General features: G+C 36.7%; 1 protein-coding gene across 1 annotated transcript; it reads left to right on the forward strand.

Moving 5' to 3' along the window:
* Positions 1 to 49: 49 nt before the first annotated feature.
* Positions 50 to 21,957, forward strand: LOC137029451 (cGMP-dependent protein kinase 1-like). Its single transcript, XM_067399055.1, has 20 exons — positions 50 to 63; positions 1,346 to 1,578; positions 1,681 to 1,795; positions 3,785 to 3,951; positions 5,012 to 5,125; positions 11,867 to 11,972; positions 12,070 to 12,133; positions 12,238 to 12,315; positions 12,401 to 12,495; positions 12,589 to 12,654; positions 14,381 to 14,455; positions 14,541 to 14,637; positions 14,733 to 14,872; positions 15,581 to 15,670; positions 15,753 to 15,894; positions 16,639 to 16,802; positions 16,933 to 17,055; positions 19,465 to 19,527; positions 19,641 to 19,707; positions 20,188 to 21,957. Exons 2-20 carry the CDS (start codon positions 1,383 to 1,385, stop codon positions 20,284 to 20,286), a joined length of 2,061 nt encoding a protein of 686 aa, XP_067255156.1. The 5' UTR covers positions 50 to 63; positions 1,346 to 1,382; the 3' UTR covers positions 20,287 to 21,957.
* Positions 21,958 to 21,981: the final 24 nt, after the last annotated feature.

The raw sequence follows: 21,981 nt of genomic DNA on the forward strand, positions 1-21,981 counted from the left end.
CGAGAGTCTCTCACTGGACATCTGCGCTGGATCTGTTCAGTCCTTCGAGCTTCTGTGTTGTAGGTAAGTCAGAGGCAACGGAACCTCTTCTATCGCTTGCTGTAGTTAAACGAAAACTTTGTCCTTTTATGAAAAATATACAATCTTAAAAATGAGTGCTATTTTTTTTTTTTTTCATGCTTCTTTTTTTGTTAAGATGACAACATCTTGCCTGGGAAGTGATTTTTTTCAAGGATCATAGCCTAATAATTATCCTAATAAAATTAAGCCTTTCTAATGTTGTTTTTCTGTCTTTATTGTATCTAATTTTATACTTCAATACTAAAAGGAAAGATTATATTATTTTAAAAACAATGTGTTAAACGTGTGTAATTATACATTTAAGTACTACTGAGTAATATTAATTAACATGTACTTATTATTTAATTAGGGTTTGGAATATGGTTTGGTTTAGGGTTAGTTGCATGTAATTATGCATAATTCACTGTTATTAGTGCAGTAACAAGGACACTAAAATAGTGTTACCAGTTCATCTCTATGTTTCTCTGTGTAGTTGTTCATCTGAATGTTTAGTTGTTGTTTTTCTAAATGATTTTTATACAGTGGGTTTATTAAAAATCTGGGATTCAAAAACTGAAAATAAACTGAAAGTTTTAGGATTTTGAAAATGTAAACCTGAGAAATGTAATGACATAAACTATATAAATATTTAAGACCAAATACTAAGAGTTTGCAAAATTCATGTTAATTCATCAAATTCAACTTTACACTTGAATTTGCAATGACGGAAAAACTGTATTTAATAAAAAAGCATTTTCATATGGACTTAATAACGCTGCTGTTTTTACTGGCTACTGTTTTTTAGGTTTTTCAATTTCTGTTTAGATTGCAAAAAATGACTGTATTTTTGTCTTGTTTTCCTGTACAAATATCTAAACATAAACAAAACGATTTAAATGAGATATTTAATATCATGCTTTTTGAAAAAAAATTACGCTTTACAAGGTAAAATATCTGCCATTGGTGTCAGGATAATAAACATAATTCAAAGGGAAAAGAAGATTATTTTTCTTACCCTGTTGGCAGATATTTTCTTATTGTTTTAAGTAAACAAAAATCATAAAACAAGACTTATTATCAGTCATTTAAGTAATTTTGCTTCTCAAGTAAATGTATCTTTTTTAAAACAAGACTTTTTTTGCAGTATACTTTATTCATAACTCTATCCACATGATCCTAGCAGCTGTAACACCTTAATTTCTTTCTGGGATCAATAAACATGCATTACATACACTGTAGTTAAAGTTTTTATGGTGTTTCACTGAATTCTTTATTGCATTTATAGATGCATAATCCTCCAGCGGTGACAGTGTCCCAAGCTGATGGGAACTCTCCGTGACCTCCAGTTTGCCCTGCAGACCAAAATCGAGGAGCTGCGGCAGCGTGATGCCCTTATCGATGAGCTAGAGCTGGAGCTGGACGCTAAAGATGACCTCATCAGACAGCTTCAGGGCGAGCTGGACCGTCTCCGCGCCACCCCTGTCTCACACAACCCCTCCGGGGCCACAGAAATCACAGGTGAGTTGGGAAGTCTGTAAAAAGACTGTGAATAACTACATGGACACATGCTGCATTTTATTTATTATTGCATTTTATTTTATTTTATTGGTATCGGAGCAGCGTTACCAGATGAGCCCCAGCGTACTAAACGCCAGGCCATATCAGCCGAACCCACGGCGCTCGATCCAAATCAACTCACCCACGTCACCCTGACCAACTACAGCAAGAGCGAGGAGTGAGTTAAAGAAAAACACCGCACAGCTTATTAAAGAGTACCTATTATGCTTTTTCAAAATCATAGCAACAAAGCGTCTCAACTGAAAAAAAAGCTGCAATACCGAAGTGCTCTCAAGAGCTCACAGATAGGCATTTTCAGCTGGCTAAATATGCTTTGGTAGACACGCAGCCTTATAGTAAGGGGTGTGACATTCAAAAAACACACTGAAAGCGGTTGACCAATCATAACACACTTGTCCAGTTGACCAATCAGAGCACACAGTGCTTTTCGGAAGGTGGGGCTTCATAGAGACAGGAACTAAACATTTCCCAAAAGCATCGTAAGCCTAAGTTGATCGTAGCTCCATTGGCTCCATTCTATGATCAACTTACGATCAAGGCTTACGATGCTTTTGGGAAACGCAGCCCAGAGTGTTACCAAAGTCTTTCCCTCAAGGAAAGTCACAGGAAATATTTGCAATGCCTCCGGGCAGCTATTTCGGGAATTCAAGACCAAGTCCTATCTTTTTGAATGGGGGAATCCTGAAATCTCAAAAACTGCTTGGCAAACTCACAATTAAATAACATATTTCAAATAAGCAACAAAATCTGACATGAACCGTCCCATAAATATTGTTTCTTATGCTCAAATAAGCTTATTTTTCAGGCTAGATGAGCCAATGCACATGTGCAGTCCTAAGCGCAGGTCTCGGGTTTATAGGGGAACCGGAGCCTCTAACGGCAGCTGCAGTGACGCAATGACTTTAGCAATCAGCGACTGGCCCTAGAATCAAAAATTGAATTTACCTTGGCATAGTTGAATAGCAAGAGTTCAGTACATGGAAATGACATACAGTGAGTCTCAAACTCCATTGTTTCCTCCTTCTATAAATCTCATTTGTTTAAAAGACCTCCGAAGAACAGGCGAATCTCAACATAACACAGACTGTTACGTAACAGTCGGGATCATTAATATGTACGCCCCCAATATTTGCATATGCCAGCCCATGTTCAAGGCATTAGACAAGGGCAGCCAGTATTAACGTCTGGATCTGTGCACAGCTGAATCAACAGACTAGGTAAGCAAGCAAGAACAATAGCGAAAAATGGCAGATGGAGCGATAATAACTGACATGATCCATGATAACATGATATATTTTTTGTGATATTTGTAAATTGTCTTTCTAAATGTTTCGTTAGCATGTTGCTAATGTACTGTTAAATGTGGTTAAAGTTACCATCGTTTATTACTGTATTCACGGAGACAAGAGAGCCGTCGCTATTTTCATTTTTAAACACTTGCAGTCTGTATAATTCATAAACACAACTTCATTCTTTATAAATCTCTCCAATAGTGTAGCTTTAGCCATTAGCCACAGAGCATATAGCCTCAAACTCATTCAGAATCAAATGTAAACATCCAAATAAATACTATACTCACAGGAATCGATGCATACATGCAGCATACATGACGAACACTTTGTAAAGATCCAATGATAGAGTTGAGAGCTCGGGAGGGGGCGGGGAGCGTGAGCAATTAAAGGGGCCGCAGCCTGAATCGGCGCATTTCTAATGATGCCCCAAAATAGGCAGTTAAAAAAATTAATAAAAAAAAAAATCTATGGGGTATTTTGAGCTGAAACTTCACAGACACATTCAGGGTACACCTTAGACTTTTATTACATCTTGTAAAAAAAACGTTCGATGGCACCTTTAAAAGGCGGGACTTATTCCTCCATATTGCACATTTAAGTTTCTCTCATTCATAACTAATAGGAGTGAACCGTCTTTCTATATCTATGGTCTTTGGTGTTACTGACAGACTGGGAAGACAGGTGCTGCAACAATGTAAAATATGTGAAAAACAATGTGTTTTTTGAACATTCAAGCATGAAAATCGATTCTAGTAGAGCCCAAAACAAAACCAAGAGCATAATATGGCCTCTTTAATATTTTAGCAACAGGTAGACATGTTTTATTCAACCCCATCACACTGTGCTCATCCCAGGTCTCGAGAGTTGATCCAGAGGGCCCTGCTGGAGAATGATTTCATGAAGCATCTGGAGGCCAGCCAGATCCTCACCATCATGGATTGCATGTATCCCACCACTCTGGCACAAGGCTGCTGCGTCATCCAGGAGGGTGACGACGGCTCTACCGTCTATGTCCTGGAAGGTCAGGATCATCTGCCTCAAATCTACTATATTTGCATTAAGAAATTACTTTATATGCATTTTGAGAAACAGTACATATAAAACTGTGCTAAAAACACTAAGTGTTTTTGTTTTTATGCTTGCCTCTGTGAAGTGGGCAGTTGAATTTGCTGCCTGTTCGTCATGTGTTTGTGACAGCGATTGTCTGTGCAAAGAAAACACTTCACATGATGTGTCCTATTATTTCATGGCTCTGCACTGACTGTTATAATAATAGTTACAACAAAAGCAAAATAATAAAAAAAAAAAATATCTGTGATCATTTCCACAACCTTTTCTTTGGAACACCAAAGGAGAATGTGAAGAATTGCAGTTACATCACAATCATTCAAAAGATTTGAGTTTTGAAAGAAGTCTCTTATGCTCACCAAAAACAAGAGTTCAGTACATGGAAATGACATACAGTGAGTCTCAAACTCCATTGCTTCCTCCTTCTTATATAAATCTCATTTGTTTAAAAGACCTCCGAAGAACAGCCGAATCTCAACATAACACAGACTGTTACGTAACAGTCGGGATCATTAATATGTATGACCCCAATATTTGCCTATGCCAGCTCATGTTCAAGGCATTACACAAGGGCAGCCAGTATTAACGTCTGGATCTGTGCACAGCTGAATCATCAGACTAGGTAAGCAAGCAAGGACAATAGCGAAAAATACAGTAATATTATTACAATTTCTGAATATATTTTAAAATGTAATTTATTCCTTTGATGATCATTACTCCAGTCTTCAGTGTCACATGATCCTTCAGAAATCATCTTAATATTCTGATTTGCTGCTCAAGAATTAGCATTATCAGTGTTGAAAGTGGTTATGTTGCATAATATTTTTGTGGAAACCATGATACATTTTTCAGGATTCTTTGATGAATAGAAAGTTCAAAAGAACAGCATTTGTTTTGAAATAGAAATTCTTTTCATCAATTGAATGCATCCTTGCTATATCAAAGTCTTAATGGCTCTGAATCTCATTCACAGACTCAAGGTTGCTGGGTTTGTTTGTGTGTGTTCTGTGCAGAGGGGTTGGTGGAGGTTACCAAGGGAGGACAGAAGCTGTGCACCATTGAGCCGGGAAAGGTTTTCGGCGAGCTCGCAATACTCTACAACTGCACGCGCACGGCCACCGTCACGGGTGAGATTCACTCCGTCTCTGTATTTCAGAACAAAATGTTTGTTGCACCGGGTACTGAAGGACATTGAATGTTTACGTTTCCTATTTCTTACACATGTTCTTCCTTTTGATTCAGTTTTAATTTTTAATTTTGGAGTTTTAATTTGGTTTGCTTTATTTGCTAACTAAATTTATACTGCTAACATGTTTGCAGCTTACCTACATATAATAAAAAAATAATAATAATAATATAAAAAAAATTAATACAAAATAATAAAAAGTAACAGAGTAAAATAACAACAGAGCAAATGGAGTAAATTAGAATAATTAACAAAAACATTTAATTAAAATAAAATAAAATTAATTTAATTAAATTGTTACAGCTTGTATCATATAATCATACAATAATTAAAATATAGAAATGTTAAGATAATAAATGTAATATATAGTAAAATAACAATATAGTTAAATAAATATTATTAATACAAAACAAAATTATTAATTATAAAATTAATAATTTTTAATTTAATTAAAAAAAAAGTTAAAATAAAGAACAATTTTAAATTAAATTAAATTAAATATCAGAGAAAGTAACAATCAGCCATTTTACCAAAAAGGAACAGGATGTGTCATACAATCATAAAATAATTAATATATAGAAATGTTATAGTAATCTAAGATAACAAATATAATACATAGTCAAAGAACGATGGATCAAATATGTATTATTAATAAACAACAAAATAATTAAATTAAATAGGAAAAAGGATGTAACACAATAATTAAAATATATAAAGAACAAAAAAAAAATCAAATACAGGAATTAACAATAGCACAAATGGAGTAAATAAGAAATATTGACAAAAAAAAGGACAAAAGGCTGGATACCTATGCATATAATACATTTAGTCTTTGGGACACATATACACTCTTTCTTTGTCTCTCTAATTCTGACGAACACAAAATGTATATGCCCGAACTTATAAGATCACAAATCCAAAGTTTGTAGTGTTAAGTCTGAATTCCTGTTCATCTGTCAGGGCTGTGGGCTATAGACAATCTGCTATGGCTTAGATTGAGTTCAGCCCTATAAATGGCTCTCTCCTGCAGAGTGAGCATGGAGGAATTGTCGGTGTGTAATTGCTGGGATGTTTGGCCATATGGTTTTTCTAATATACCCTCGTCCTTTGCCCTTTTTATGACACAACGATTTAGTGTGATGGATTGGGGTGAAATGAGTTGACTCAGGTAGTGTCTGTTTAATCGCAATAATAAAAATGCAATTAAAATCGGGCCTTTGGCTGTCCCTGTTCATGCAGAGATCTTTCTGTAACAATCTCACCTGTGAACCCTGACCAGATTTGCTGGATTTGAACAAAAAAAAGTGCTGCAAATTTGATTTATTTCTCTATGCAGCCCAAAAATTAGTAAGCTGGATTTATTTAAAGGTAGTGGACCTGTAGTGGTTAAAAAACAAAACTGCATGCATTTTTGGAAGAACATTGTTTTGGTTGTGCTTCGGCTCTGCGCAGTGCAGATGAATGTGACCCTTCTCAATAGATAATGCTTTACAATGAACTCTGTTAGAGAGCTACATATGGCAATTTATCTGTTCAGTAAAATACCTTACTCACTTGTTGAATAATAAAAACGCCATTACAACATTTACAACATTTACAACATTTTAAATCCCTCAGTTGGTTCTCACCATCTCTGAAAAGCCAATGTTGATTCTTGTTTTATTACGAGCTCGGTCATGTTCTCCTTTTGCCAGCAGACTCTCCTCTATTCGCCGTTTAAAAAAAAAAAAAAAAAAACTCAGCATCCACGGAGGTTGGAGATTTAGCCTTTCTCACTCATGTGACCACTAAACCATGCCACTCCCATATGCGTCAAAGTAGCCGGAGCAACTTTTCTCTATTTACAGATGTGACGAGACACACAAGGGTGAGTGACATATGTAACCTAATTTACCACAAAAACCATCATGCCCGGTCTAAAATAAAAACTCTTATAATAGGCTCACCATCAGGTTAAGCCAAAAACGAAGAAGGATTGATGACGTATTTACTAATTTAATTTTTGTTATTTTGAACAAAAAAATCAATGCACACAACATAATGTGGAGTATATACTAAATACTATATACAGTGGTGTTTAAGGTAGAATGTGAAACATTGTATGCAGGGCTTGAATTTAACAGTTTCAGCAGTGCCGTGTAACGTAGTCACTCCTACTAACCTATTTGGCGGGTTGAATTTTAAATACAATACATCTTTCAATTGTAGTCATTTAAAAAGGCATCTGAAATAATGCGTTTTTTTTTCCAATGGCTAGCATACTTTTCTAATTATTTTCAATGGGAGCACCACGTTTTTTACTGGTCGCCTCGAGTTGAAGGGGCCATTCACAGAGAACACGTTTTTCTATTCCATTGTTTTTCTATGTAAACGCGCTAGAAGGACATGTATGTTCACGTCTAGCGTCTTTTACAGCACCCTCACATGAGCGCCTCGTTTGTATGACGCCGTGTCAAGTTAAAAGAATTTAAACTTTTACACGCAGCACCGCTCATCAATGTCAGTCCCAAATCAGTGGACCAATCAGACGAACTCGGAGGCGGGGCAAACGTTGCAAGCTTTTGTTTACAGCAGCAATTTGGCGTGGCAACTGTTATATTTGTTCATTATTGCCCGTATTACATCACGTCTCAAAAGAACGCCTCGAAACCCTTGCGTTTTAAAAACCATTCCTGAGCGCTGTGTTGTGGTTTTTGATGCAAAGACACATTCAGTGTGAACGAGCCCGAAGAATGTTCAACTTTGAGTAAAATGCTGCACTCATCACCGTCACTTTTTAGCCAGCCGTCCAATCAGAGTGGAGGAGGGGCGGGACAAATACAACACCGACCAACTGAATAGATACATGATACCAGCTGCTCTTTCTCGCTCTCTCCCCTCACTCACTCATTTAATTTGCTCCGGGTGAATATTGTTGGCGTTACGTGGCTTGAATTTCAGCGTGGGATTGCACGTATTGTGCAAAATTTTACTCATTCCCGCAGATTAAAAAAGCCACCTCTCAGTACTAAATTGAGATCTTTTTCACTGCTTTTTGTGCTTAAACAGTCAAATACACACAAAATAATATCAAAATGCCAGTCTTGGTGAGTATTCATGTCACAGTCAGTTATTTTTTAAGTGAACATAAACAGTTGAGAAAGAAAACACATGTAACAGTATAATGGGTCTGTGTGTCAGGTATTAAAGTGACAGCAGCCTAATATACCTGCTGCCAAATTATGAGATTATATTAAAAATATCTAAATGGCAATTTTCCCCATGGTATTGATGTCAAAATTGTGGCCAGCGAAAATGCTGAGTGGCTAGTAACTTTGGAAAACCACTAGCCACAGTCATGCCATGTCATGCCCTGGTTGTATGTACTGATTTGTGACGTTTGAACACTTCAGACAGCATGCTATATTCAAACTTCAATATGTTGCATATTTAAATGAGAGTGAGTACAATTTAAGCTGGATTTATATAATTAGAGAATCAAATGAAACAAAAAATGTTCAGTGTGTCACGTCTCTCTTTTGTGTAGGAAGATAACAGACGGTGTCTGCGGTTCAGGGTCAGCTAAATGAATAGCTGTGCAATTTCTTAAAGCTCTGTGCGTTCATTGTCTGCTCTAACTCCAACAGTCTTTTCTGAGCTTTCTCTTTTTTTGCCATTTTTGTGAATGTGTTTTGGGGTCAGAGGTTAGATCCATTTTCAAGGTACATCTGATGTCACTAACGGACAGTTACTGTAGTGCATCTCGCAGCGGTTAAATAGGATGAGGTGAAGGTCTATTATGAAATGTCAACAGCTTTTTAAGGTCTAAAAGATAAATCTACTTCATTTTCAGCAAAGTTGATTAGCATTCGTTGAAATCTTTTGAAAACACTCCAGATGGAGTCGTTTTAGTGAGTTTTTTTGGAAAAAAAATTCAAATGTTTAACTTCTGCTAACACAGGGTTGCCAACTTTGGGACTTTGGCTGGAGTGAGACTTTGTAAAAAATTCAGTTTGCGCATGTGCGCGGAGAAAATGTTTGGTAACCCTATTTTAAAAATCAATGTCAGTCCATGTTTACTTAGTATCATTGGGTTGAAATAATTTATTTTTTGTCAGTTTTGTTACATGACAGGGGCGGAGCCAGACATTGTAAACATTCGGGGCTTATTCCAAATCTATATTTGTCCAAAGACATTTCAATTTTGTATTAATAGCTTTAATGACATGAAAGGAGCTTTTGTTGTCGTATGAAAATGTACATTATTTGCCACTGTAATTTGTAAAAATTGGTTGGATGTACCTCCGCTAGGGGGGTCCGGGGGCATGCCCCCCCCGGAAGAAAATTTTGTACATTTTAAGGTTAAATGCATCAATCTGGTGCACTCTGGAAACTCAAAATTAAGAGCTTCAACCCATGTACAGTGTGCAAATTGAACAAAGAAACAGCATTGACTTGTACCTGGACATTAAAAAGGGTTCAAACATTTTTTTACAATACTTTTGCATTCATTTCTTTTTAAAAGATATCCTTGAGCTTTTATTTTGATCACCAGATCACCAGCTGATCGCGTGCACAAATGCGCGCTCTTCTCTTTAAAACACGCAGCACAGACAGACTGTACATATACTTAATCACTGTCTTTTGCTGTTTTATAAAGGCACAAAGCCATATCTCAGTTTCGATTTTAGTTCGTTGGCAAACGTAGTATGTTTTAAATTTTCAGTTCATTATGAAACGGTGGCGGCAGCAGAGGGTCATTAGTGGAAAACCCTGAATGAATGTATAGCTGATAAATGTGCTAAAGTTGTCATATGTTATATAACAAAACGTATATAACGTACTCGGTTACTTACGTAACCTCGGTTCCCTGAGAGATAAGGGAACGAGTAGGCTATTGCGTTGCAAACGCTATGAGAAAACTCCTTTTCTCGAGAAAATAACGGCCATGGTGTGTAAAGCAGAAGCAGCCTGGCCAGCGGCGGACTGAGCACGATCCGGGAGTGCTGAAGAGGTTCTGTGCTTGACGCTTTGGCCGCTCTGTATATTGAGTGCGCGCGCGCGGCCGGGGCTCTCTCTCACTTCTCACACGCAACTGACGTATCAGGTGCAAGGTTTTCAGCCAATCGACGATCAGAGAATACTGCAGTGAGAACGTTGTAGGGAGATGTAACAGCTGTGGGCCTTAAACTCCTCTCCTGTCATTAATACGCTGTGGTCTAGTCATCAACAGAAAGTAACGGATTGAGAGGGGAGAAGAATGGATTTTGGCGTGACATTTCTTGCGTGTGCGTGAGAGCGTGAGATTGATGCTGAAAGCGTGAGTGTCACGCCAGATGCGTGAGAGTTGGCAACCCTGGCTAACATACTGCTTACTACATATTACACAGTATAAATTGTATCCTGCCTACTGTTTTTATTAAAATATATAGTCTGTGAAACAGAATGTATTAGCACCATGATACACGTTTAAAACAGTAGTATACTACATTGTCACCTACTCTTGTAGGCTACATTCGAAAGCTGAGCAGGGAGCATACAGAGGTAGGAGGGCAACAAGGCATGTCCAAATCCAATGATCATGTCACATCCTGTCTTCATCCGATCGTTTTTTGAAGGCAGTATAGATGTATCTTTCACTGCCTCTGATATCCCACAATCCTGTACATTCCATTCCATGACAGTTGAGCTAAAAAATAAAAATTGTGTCTGAAAGTTGCGGTTGGCAGTCATTTTGTGTAAATGTACATTTTTGACCAACTTTTTCCACTTTTGATTGTTTGTTTAAATCGATGTGTGGCATCCAGTAATCATCCCATGAATAAAAATGTTCACTTTGCATTTAGGATCCACTTTTTTTTATTCCAAGCACCTGTGCATACTAATAATTTGCATACTTTAAACAATATACTTAGTGCATACAGTAAAAATTAGTGCGGTAGTAAACTATTCTGAACAGCCATTCACTTAATGGAAGAACAGTAACCCAAAAAATAAAGCAGGCAGGATATTCATTCATACAATTATGCTATCAAATAATTTTTCAGGATATAATGAGGGTGTTTTGGAGGGTGTTGTATTTATTAGGATTTTTTTATTGAGTTTGCAGGTGTGCCTCTCTTCAAATATTCAACATGAAATTGACTGCAGAGTATATTAGTGTTTAGAGAGGAAAATGAACAGTATGTGAAAGTGTTTGTGTATGGGGTGGGCTGGCAGAATAATTACACTGAGTGGGATGTGAAGAGTTCTCAAAGCAGCAGCTGTCAATCATGTTGAGAGGAAGTACAGAACAAAAGTGTTTAGGTGAAGAGATCGTGCCCAGAGTTATATTTGCACATGTGCTTGACCTTGTCTATGCATTATGAAGCAGAGAATCACAGCAAATCCGTCTGGTTTTAAATATTTAAACGTGTTCTTGATTGTAAAATTCCATGATTAAATGCATCACTATTTTTATTTTAAAATATATATATTAATTAAGTAATAATAAAGTTTAATAATTTAAATAATACATTTTATTTAATATTTATATATTATTTACTTTTTGACTTTATTTAAAAGAATAGTTTAGGAAATTAAACGGTTTGGAATTTGGAATCTAGCAGTATTATTTGCATGTTAAGCCTTCATTAGAATCAAACTACACATTTTCAGGAATAATTTCCTCCTTCCTCACCATTGTCATCTTCTTCCCTATCAGCCCTGACTGATATCAAACTATGGGCCATAGACCGACAGGGTTTTCAAACCATCATGATGAGAACTGGCCTTCTCAAGCATTCAAACTACATGGAGTTCTTGAGGAGGTAACACAATCAAATTCAACATTTCAAACCAAAATCAAAGTTTTGACAGTGTTTAAAATTAGTACTAGTAATACTATGAACTGAATTGTGTTGTCAGTGTGCCCTCCTTCAAGACTCTCGCTGAAGATGTGCTGAGTAAAGTAGCAGATGTTCTGGAAGAGGTGAGGGGTTATGAACACTACACATTAATCTGAAAACAATTCTGAATTGATTCATGTGATCTTTTTGTTCTGTTTTGTTCTCCTTCTCTCTCTTTACTCTTTAGACTCACTACAGTGATGGTGACTACATCATTCGTCAGGGCGCCACTGGAGACACATTCTTCATCATCAGTGAGGGTCAGGTGAGAAAAGAGCCTTTCTGAGGTTTCCTGCTGGATTGTAGAACAGAACATTCATTATGAATTTTGTGGCTGTTTTGGCCCACAGGTGAGGGTCACCCAGCAGAAATCAGCCAATGAGGAGCCAGTGTTCTTGTCCACGCTGTCTAGAGGGGATTGGTTTGGAGAGCAGGCTCTCAAAGGGTCAGTGAGGCACTTTGAGGTTATAATTCTCATTTTAACCATTGTGGTTAAGATTTAAGAATAACTTTTTGCATTCTTCACTTCTCTTCCCAGGGAAGATGTGCGTACCGCAAATGTAACGGCTGTTGGAGATGTGACATGTCTGGTTGTGGACAGAGAGTGAGGAGCTTGCAGAACAATCACCATTCAAAAGCAGCATAACATCATAACATCACAGTCATTCAAAATCATTACTATTACAATCAATATCACAACTATCCCGATCAATCAAAATCATAACTATCACAACCAATATAACAATGCCAGTCAATCAAAATCATAACTCTCGCAATCAGAATCACAATCGTCATGATCAGTCAAAAGCAAAACCTACAGAAGCAAAATTACAACCATCCCAATAAATCAAAACTATCACAATAAATATCTCAATCAGAATCACAATGATCACATTTACTCAAAATGATAACTGATTCAATCAATATCTCAATCAAAATAATCACATTTACTCAAAGTCATTACTATCAGAATTGATATCACAACCATCACAATCAAAATCATAACCATCAAAATTAATATCACAAACATTCCAAGCTATGAAATTCATAACAATCACAATCAATATCTCAGTCGGAATCACTATCATCACATTTAATCAGAATCATAACGATTACAATCAGTATCACACCCATCATAATCAGTCAAATTCAGAATCTACACAAACTATCCCAATGTATCAAAATCATAACTATCACAATATCTCAATGAGAATCACAATATTTACTAAAAATCATTACAATCAATATCACAATCAATCAAAATCATACCTATCAATACCTACAATCCATATCACAACCATCACAATGAAAATCACAACCATCAAAATTAAAATCACAATATCACAACCATCCTAAGCAATGAAATTCATAACAATCGCTATCAATATCTCAGTCAGAATCACTATCATCACATTTAATCAGAATCATAACCTCCCAATCAGTATCACACCGATCATAATCAGTCAAAATCAGAACCTACACAAACAAACCATCCCAATATCAGAATAAATATCTCAATCAGAATCATATATACTAAGAATCATAAACATAACAATCAATATCACAATCAAAATCATAACCATCTAAATCCATATCAAAACCATCACTATCAAAATCATAATCATTTAAATTAATCAGAATCATACCAATCACAATCAGTATCACGCCCATCATAATTAGTCAAAATTAGAATCTACACAAACAAAGTATTCCAATGTATCGAAATCATAACTATCACAATAAATGTCTCAATCAGAATCACAATCATCTTATTTACTAAAAATCATGACCATTACAATCAGTACACAATCCATCAAAATCATAACCATTTAAATCCATATCACAACCATCAAAATCAAAAACATAACCATCAAAATAAATACACAATACCGCAACCATCCAAAGAAATCGAATTCATAACAATCATTATCAATATCTCAGTCAGAATCACTATCATCACATTTAATTAGAATCATAACCATCTCAATTAGTATCACACCCATCATAATCAGAACCTACACAAACAAATCATCCTAATGTCAAAATTCTCTTAATAATGATCACCATAAATATCTCAATCAGAATAACAATAACGTTTACTAAAAATCATGACCATTACAAACAATATCACAATCAATCAAAATCATAACCATAAATCCTTACCTTTGAAATTAATTTCTTAAAATCAAAATTATGACATAAAATCACAACCATCATAAGTCAAAAGCAGAACCTGTACAATCATAGTATCAGAACAGTCAGTAAACTAATAACATAATTTCTCTGTCTTGTCACATGTACTGACTGCTAATAAAACTCAATTCTAACAGGTCTTTCAAGCAGCTAATCGGTGGACTGGACAATATGAGCAATAAAATGTATGAGAGCGAAGAGGTGAAAGCCAAGTAAGCACATGATGAGCTCCTTCACATCCATTGATCAGAAATGAGAAGCATTCTGGGTCATGAGAACAACTGATATTTCTCGTAGGTTGGAGGCAGAAGCCGCGTTCTTCTCCAGTATGTCTCTCAGCGACTTCCGTGTGATCTGCACGCTGGGGGTGGGTGGATTCAGTCGGGTAGAGCTGGTACGATTAGTCTCATTTCATGAGAGCAGCAGTTAGATGATACTTCAAGAATGATCAGGAGTTTTTGAGAGTATGTTTATATTGACTCTTTACAGGTGCAGCTGAAAAACGATCCCAGTCGCTCTTTTGCCATAAAGGTCCTGAAAAAGCGCCACATCCTGGACACGAGTCAACAGGGCCACATCCTGTCTGAGAGACGCATCATGATGGAAGCCCACAGTCCTTTTACGGTCAGGTCAGTACAACTCAAAGCCAGATGAGCCCCCATGATAACTTAGTCACATGATTTGATGTATTTAACTGTTAAGTGTGCAGATAGGTAGGGACTACAACGAGCTTCTTCCCGGGCTGGTGACATCACAAACCCCAAAAGTTACATAAACTATGCCCCCGGGAACACGCAACAGAGGAAGAGTTGTTGTAGTAGAGTGTTGTTTCCATGCCGTCATTGAATGCTTCACAAACGAGGGTCAATTCAATGCTGGATTTGCACAAAAGATTAACATGACGGCACATGCTAGTTGATGAGTTGAATCAACTCCACACCAACTACATAAATTTATCCACTAACCATTCAGAAACTTCCAGTTTCATTCTAAAAGTTGTAACTTCTTCCTGAGTCTCTCCATCAGTGTCGACTCCGGTTTGAACAATGTAAGGCTGAAAACCATTACTGACAATCCTCAGTTTGGCTGCGTGAGATTCTCCAGCTTTGTTGTTGTTGAGCAACTGAAGCACGAGCTGTTAAAGCTCCGCCCTCTTCTGGAAAGCAGGAGCAGCAGCTCATTTGCATTTAAAGGGACACACACAAAAACTGTGTTTTTGTTCACATGAGTATTTTTGACTACATTTTAAGTTAGTTTATCTTAAAGTATTGATACATTACATGATGTTTTATAAAAAAAGCATGTGATAATAAGCCCATATTGGTTTTATGCTTCAGACTATATCGGACCTTCAGAGATTCTAAATACTTGTACATGTTATTGGAGGCGTGTTTGGGTGGAGAGCTGTGGACTCTGCTCAGGGACAGGTATCAAGAAGCCTATCATTATTTTCTCACGCTCACCTGAACGGATTGAGTAACTTACAGGACGTTCTGTGACTGTGTCCAGGGGGTTGTTTGATGACAGCACCACACGCTTCTACGCTGGATGTGTGGTGGAAGCTCTCGCTTTTCTACACTGCCGAGGCATCATCTACAGAGACCTGAAGCCTGAAAACATCATACTGGACCACCGTGGATATGCCAAGCTGGTAACCAAAGCGGTGTTAATTTAGTATTTTTTATATATCTCTATTACATTACATTTTATTTCAGTTTTAATAATTTTACTACTTCAGTTTATTTTATTTTAGTCAGCAAGGCAACATTTTCATCTAATATTTATATTTTATTTTATTTCAGCTTTTTATTTAGTTCTAGTTTTAGTTAAAGTGCCACTGTTATCCTATTTTAAAGGTTCCTAATTTTGTTTTTACATTAATCAAAGGTCAGAACACAATTTAATTTTCTCATAATATACATTGCAGCATAAAATCTTTTCTCAGTGTCTGAAACGGTTTGATAAATGATTCAGTCTCTCTATGCTCTGACTGATCAATGTCCCAGTCTGTTGTGATTGGTCATCCACCACTTACAGCGTGTGCTGGAATTGAAATGTTCATTACCATATCTGAATTTAAGTTCACTTCAATTTCAGTAAAGATCTGAAGGTTGTAACCAGAAGGTTCTATGTTCGAACTCAGTTAATTAAATTGCTGTACATGCGTTTCTGCTACATTATTATCCATTTAAAAAGAAAAAAAGTTTTTAAATAAAAATGTTTACTTTGTAAAGAAATATATCTACACATTATATTACTACAAAATTAATTTTAAGCATATATCTTTAGATTTCTAAGAAGATGAGAAACAAATTCAGTCAAGTGTGCCTAAACTTGTGTACATTTACCAACCAAATATTCAAATAGCAAAAAATAGTCGTTGTATTTGTTTTAGACAGACTTTGGTTTTGCTAAAAAAGTTGGCTTGGGGAAGAAGACGTGGACATTTTGTGGAACTCCAGAGTACGTGGCCCCTGAGATCATCCTAAATAAAGGTCATGACGTCTCGGCTGACTGCTGGTCTCTTGGAATCCTCATCTTTGAGCTGCTGAGCGGAAGGTTGGCCATTTACTAATGACATTATTAACCAGTGTAACGTTTTTTGTTCCCAGAATCCCAGGAAGTGAAATTCACACTTTGCCTCTTCTAATTATTAACATTAAACACCATTTTTCTCTTTCCATCCAAGCCCACCTTTCTCAGGGTCAGATCCCATGAAGACGTATAACATTATTCTTCGAGGAATCGATATGGTGGAGTTTCCCAAGAAAATCACCAAGAGTGCTGCGAACTTAATCAAGAGACTCTGCAGGTACAGAGATGGAGTGAGCCTGTTTAAAAGCCAAGGGAGCTGCCTAACTACACAGCATTCATGGACACTATATATTTAAGCATTAAATATGCCATCGAATTGAAAATTGAAGTTACCTTGGCATAGTTGAATAACAAGAGTTATTACATACAGTGAGTCTCAAACTCCATTGTTTCCTCCTTATATAAATCTCATTTGTTTAAAAGACCTCTGAAGAACAGGCGAATCTCAACATAACACTGACTGTTACGTAACAGTCGGGACCATTAATATGTACGCCCCCAATATTTTCATATGCCAGCCCATGTTCAAGGCATTACACAAGGGCAGCCAGTATTAACGTCTGGATCTGTGCACAGCTGAATCATCAGACTAGGTAAGCAAGCAAGAACAATAGGGAAAAATGGCAGATAGAGCGATAATAACTGACAGTGATATTTGTAAATTGTCTTTCTAAATGTTTTGTTAGCATGTTGCTAATGTACTGTTAAATGTGGTTAAAGTTACCATCGTTTCTTACTGTATTCATGGAGACAAGACTTGTTATTTTCCTTTTTAAACACTTGCAGTCTGTATAATTCATAAACACAACTTCATTCTTTATAAATCTCTCCAACAGTGTAGCATTAGTTGTTAGCCACGGACAGGTGCGGACTGGCCATCTGTGTGATCTGGAGAATCACAGAACGGCCGGTACTCCAGGACGGCTGGCGGGCCGGCCCACCACCCGCCTCGCACATGGTCATCACCTGTTTTTTTCCCCCCCACTAATCTGTTCCACACTACAGTACTTTAGGTGGCAGCAATGCACCTTTATGTTGGATGCCAGCTGCACTGGCCGTGGCCGCCAAGTAAGCAGCAAAGACGTTAGATCAGTGGTCTCAACTGCCGGCCTGCCCACCCCCTCTACCCGGCCCGCAACTGATCTCAAAAATAAAACATAATGGGGCCTGCTAAATTATTATTATTTTTCTCTAGTTGCTACCGGTCTGATATGCAAAGAAAAAGTCGCCGTTCTATGAGGGCATTCACATATCGCGTCACATAAGCGGCCGCGCCGCATTCTCCTTCTTGAAAGCACTCGACTTTAAGTCACGAGCGTCGATTTAAACCACCGAAACGCGTCCGATGCAGCCATTAAACGTTACCGATGCTCAAACGGCATCTTGGACAAATGTGTCTCAGCTGTGTGAGCAGAAGCGCTGCAGGTGTCTGTCAAGAAACAGAAGAGTCTACAAATGCATTCATGGATTGTATTTGTTCAGTACAGTATTGTTCAGTGCAAGATTTTAATGTTATTTAAGCTAACATAAAGTAAGGGAAATACACTAAATGTTAAAAACTAATAATGTATTTAACAATGAGAGATTTGTTTTTTTTTGGCAAAATAAAGTTGATATATAGCTCTAGTTTTTTTGTTTATTTCTGACCCCTCCACGCCACAAGTGTTGCTGGATTTGTTCCTAAATTACAATTTTTTTATTTCATGCATCTTGTTGGATGTGAGAAGTTGCACCAGACTATTGCAACTAATAGTATTACATTAGTAGTATTATATTACTATATTAGTAGAATTATGTTAGTAATAGTATTATATAATTATATTACACTCTGTAACAATGAGAGAGACACTGCTGTTTACATTTAGTATGGTAAATAAGATATTTATAGTATTGGTATAAAATTATTTTAGTAGGCCTAATGAAATTTGAAGTAAATGAGAAATAATGCAAAGGAAAGTAAATTTTCTGAAATGTTGCGCTTTCTTGCAATTGAAGGTTAATATGGCCCTCCTAGGAGGTGTCAATCACAGAAACGGCCCCGCAACAATTTGAGTTTGAGACCCCTGCTATATGAGTATTCAAGTTAATCTAGGATAATATGCTTTTAACACTTTTAACACAAATTCAATTAAAGTCTTGTGACACTCATGCGTTATTGCTGTTGTTGTCGAGTTTCCGCACGCTGATTGCTTTGGGCCGGGCCTAGTCAATGTCCAGGGCCGTTTTTTAGTACCAGTCCATCCCTGGCCACGGAGCACTATCAAACTCATTCAGAATCAATGTAAACATCAAAATAAACACTATACTCACATGATCCGACCCATGCATGATGAACACATTGTAAAGATTCATTTTGAGGGTTATATTAGCTGTGTGAACTTTGTTCATGCAATGATAGAGTTGAAAGCTCGGGGAACTGATTGGATGGTTGTGGTTTGCTATTGCTGTGATGTCATTTGAGTGACAGGATGTCCTGCCCTCATGTTGAAAACACAAAATATTCCATTAAAAAAAATCGTCAGTTTTTATTTCATGGTGACTAAAGAATTTGCGCAATTTTGCGCAAGATATCTAATCTGATAGTATCTGATTGATGCCATAAATGTTTGCATGTTTAACTCGACAGGGACAATCCGTCCGAGAGACTCGGCAACCAGAAGAACGGTGTGAAGGACATCCAGAAACACAAGTATAGATGACCTGCTGAACTTTCAGCTCTGACATTGTTTCTACATTACTGCATTTATTTTAAGACTTAGTCATGATGTGTTGGGTCTGTGCTGGTTTTGATGTCTCTTGCAGATGGTTTGAGGGGTTTAACTGGGATGGTATTCGTGAAGGCACCTTGACTCCTCCATTTATACCAAATGTAAGTGAGATTCTTGAGCGAATAAGAAATTAATCATTTCATGGACTTTTTTTTTTTAATCCAACACTATCTATATATCTAGATATGCAAAATAAACGTTCAAAATGGATGTCAACACTCCTAAAAAAGACATCTGAGCCAACCTCAGAAATCATCTATCACAGATTTATCTAAGTGAAACATGAAAATGAACCAATTCATTTTAGCTACCCGTTCAAATCAAACGATTCATTTAATCGAACCATCCAAATGAACTGATTCATTGAAGTGAACCGTCCAAATGAACTGATTCATTGAAGTGAACATCCAAATGAACATATTCATTGAAGTGAACCATGAAAATGAACCGTTTCATTTCATCACTGTCAGATATTTTTAGACAGTGTTGCTGTCCTGAGTGAATGCATTTCTTTGCTTTTTCTTGCTTTTGGTACAGAGAAAATGAGTTTGGAAAATAATAAACATATATTGTTGCTGCAGGTGGATGGCCCTTTGGACACAAGTAATTTTGACTGTTTTCCTGAGGATACGGATGAGCCGCCACCTGATGAAGAGTCTGGCTGGGACATTGAGTTCTGATTGAATGGACCAAATGTTATGAACGGACACATAAAAAGTAGTCTGAATCCTGAATAGAACACTAAACAGTAACAAGGGAGCCGTTAGTACATGAAAGTCATGTTCAAATAAAAGTTTTTCTTCTTTAGAATTTATTGTTCTATTTTGCTATTGCAGAAAAATATAAATATGTGTGTGTGTGTGTGTGTGTGTGTGTGTGTGTGTGTGTGTGTACTTGTTTTTGTGAAATATCAGGACACAAATGTGTATAATGACATGGGTATGACATAGGTATTACAAAAAGAGGTGAAATATGAGGACATTCAGCATGTCCCCACTTTTCAAAAGGCTTATAAATCATACAGAATGAGTTTTTGTGACAAAGTAAAAGTGTGCACAGTTTCCTGTGAGGGTTAGGTTTAGGGATAGGGGTAGTGTAGGGGGATAGAAAATATGGCTTGTACAGTATAAAAACCATTACGCCTATGGAATGTCCCCACATTTCACAAAAACAAGTATGTGTGTGTGTGTGTGTGTGTGTGTGTGTGTGTGTGTGTGGTTTTCCATCAAAACAAAGGTACAGACATCTTTTATACATTTATATGGTGTACTGTAAGATGTAATAAAAACCTAAGCAGAGACAGTTTTAATTCAAAAATTTATTACACAAAACTAATCATTTTTTATTATAATTAAATTTAAATATTGATAAGCATTTCCTTTCATTACAGTTTAGTTAATTACAGAACCACCATTGATCATGTGATATTATGCATTCAGTATCAAGACTAAATTACATCTCAAAGACAGTTAAGACATGAAACAGGATTACACAAGCTCTAGATCTCACACAAAACTCGAGACAGTTAAAGGGACAGTGCATTCAGAAATACATTGTCTTTTACTCACCCTCATATTAACTCCAAACCTGTGATTTGTGGAAACCTTGTGACTGCTGTGGAAAACAAAAGGCGTTTTTTTATTTTTTTATTTCCTCCACGGAAGAAAAAGTCATACAGGTTTAGAATGACATGAGGATGAATAATCAATGGCAGAATGTTAACTTTTGCGTGAACTATCCCTGCATTCACGTGAAATTTAAGAAAACTGCTTTTACTAAATGTGTAAATGTTTTGCCACTCAATTCAATATCCAAACTACGCTGTGGTGAAAAATAAAAGCTTGATGACCGTCTAGTGAGGAACTCACACAGGAAGACTCTGCCAGCAGAATCTCGCCATGACGTCTCAGAACAACAGGACTAGGAACAATTTCATGGCAAACTCACATTTTCCGCTATAATTTCAGCACTAGAGAGTCTAGTGATCACCTGACGGTCATGCCTGTTATAATCAGGAGAATATATATGATATGATTCAGGGGACGAATCACGAAGAGTCATTGTAGGTACAATGCTAAAAAATTAAGAATATTATTATTGACTAAAAATGCACAGCGATCTGTACAAACAGGTTTAGTTTTGTTCTTTGGGTGACTGTTCAGTGTTCCCACAGTTCTGCTTTGAGGCAAAATTGATAGATCAGTGGTTCTCAATTGGTGGATGAGGAAAAAACAACTGTTGAAAAACAAACATTGATGTTAAATGTCTGCCCAAACCAGCATTGTTATTTTAACTAAAACTATTAAAATGTTTTTAGTAACTGAAATAAAACAAATATCAGTTAACTCAACTTTGTTAACTTATTTTTAACAGTT

This window comes from Chanodichthys erythropterus, chromosome 10 (genome assembly GCF_024489055.1).
Source record: "Chanodichthys erythropterus isolate Z2021 chromosome 10, ASM2448905v1, whole genome shotgun sequence".
Taxonomy (NCBI): Eukaryota; Metazoa; Chordata; class Actinopteri; order Cypriniformes; family Xenocyprididae; genus Chanodichthys; species Chanodichthys erythropterus.

Excerpts from the sequence above, each read along its gene's own strand:
- LOC137029451 (XM_067399055.1), top strand. The coding sequence starts at position 1,383 with ATGGGAACTCTCCGTGACCTCCAGTTTGCCCTGCAGACCAAAATCGAG. Across the intron at positions 11,973-12,069 it reads TACATGGAGTTCTTGAGGAG|TGTGCCCTCCTTCAAGACTC; the intron begins GTAACACAATCA and ends TTGTGTTGTCAG. Across the intron at positions 15,671-15,752 it reads TGGACTCTGCTCAGGGACAG|GGGGTTGTTTGATGACAGCA; the intron begins GTATCAAGAAGC and ends GACTGTGTCCAG.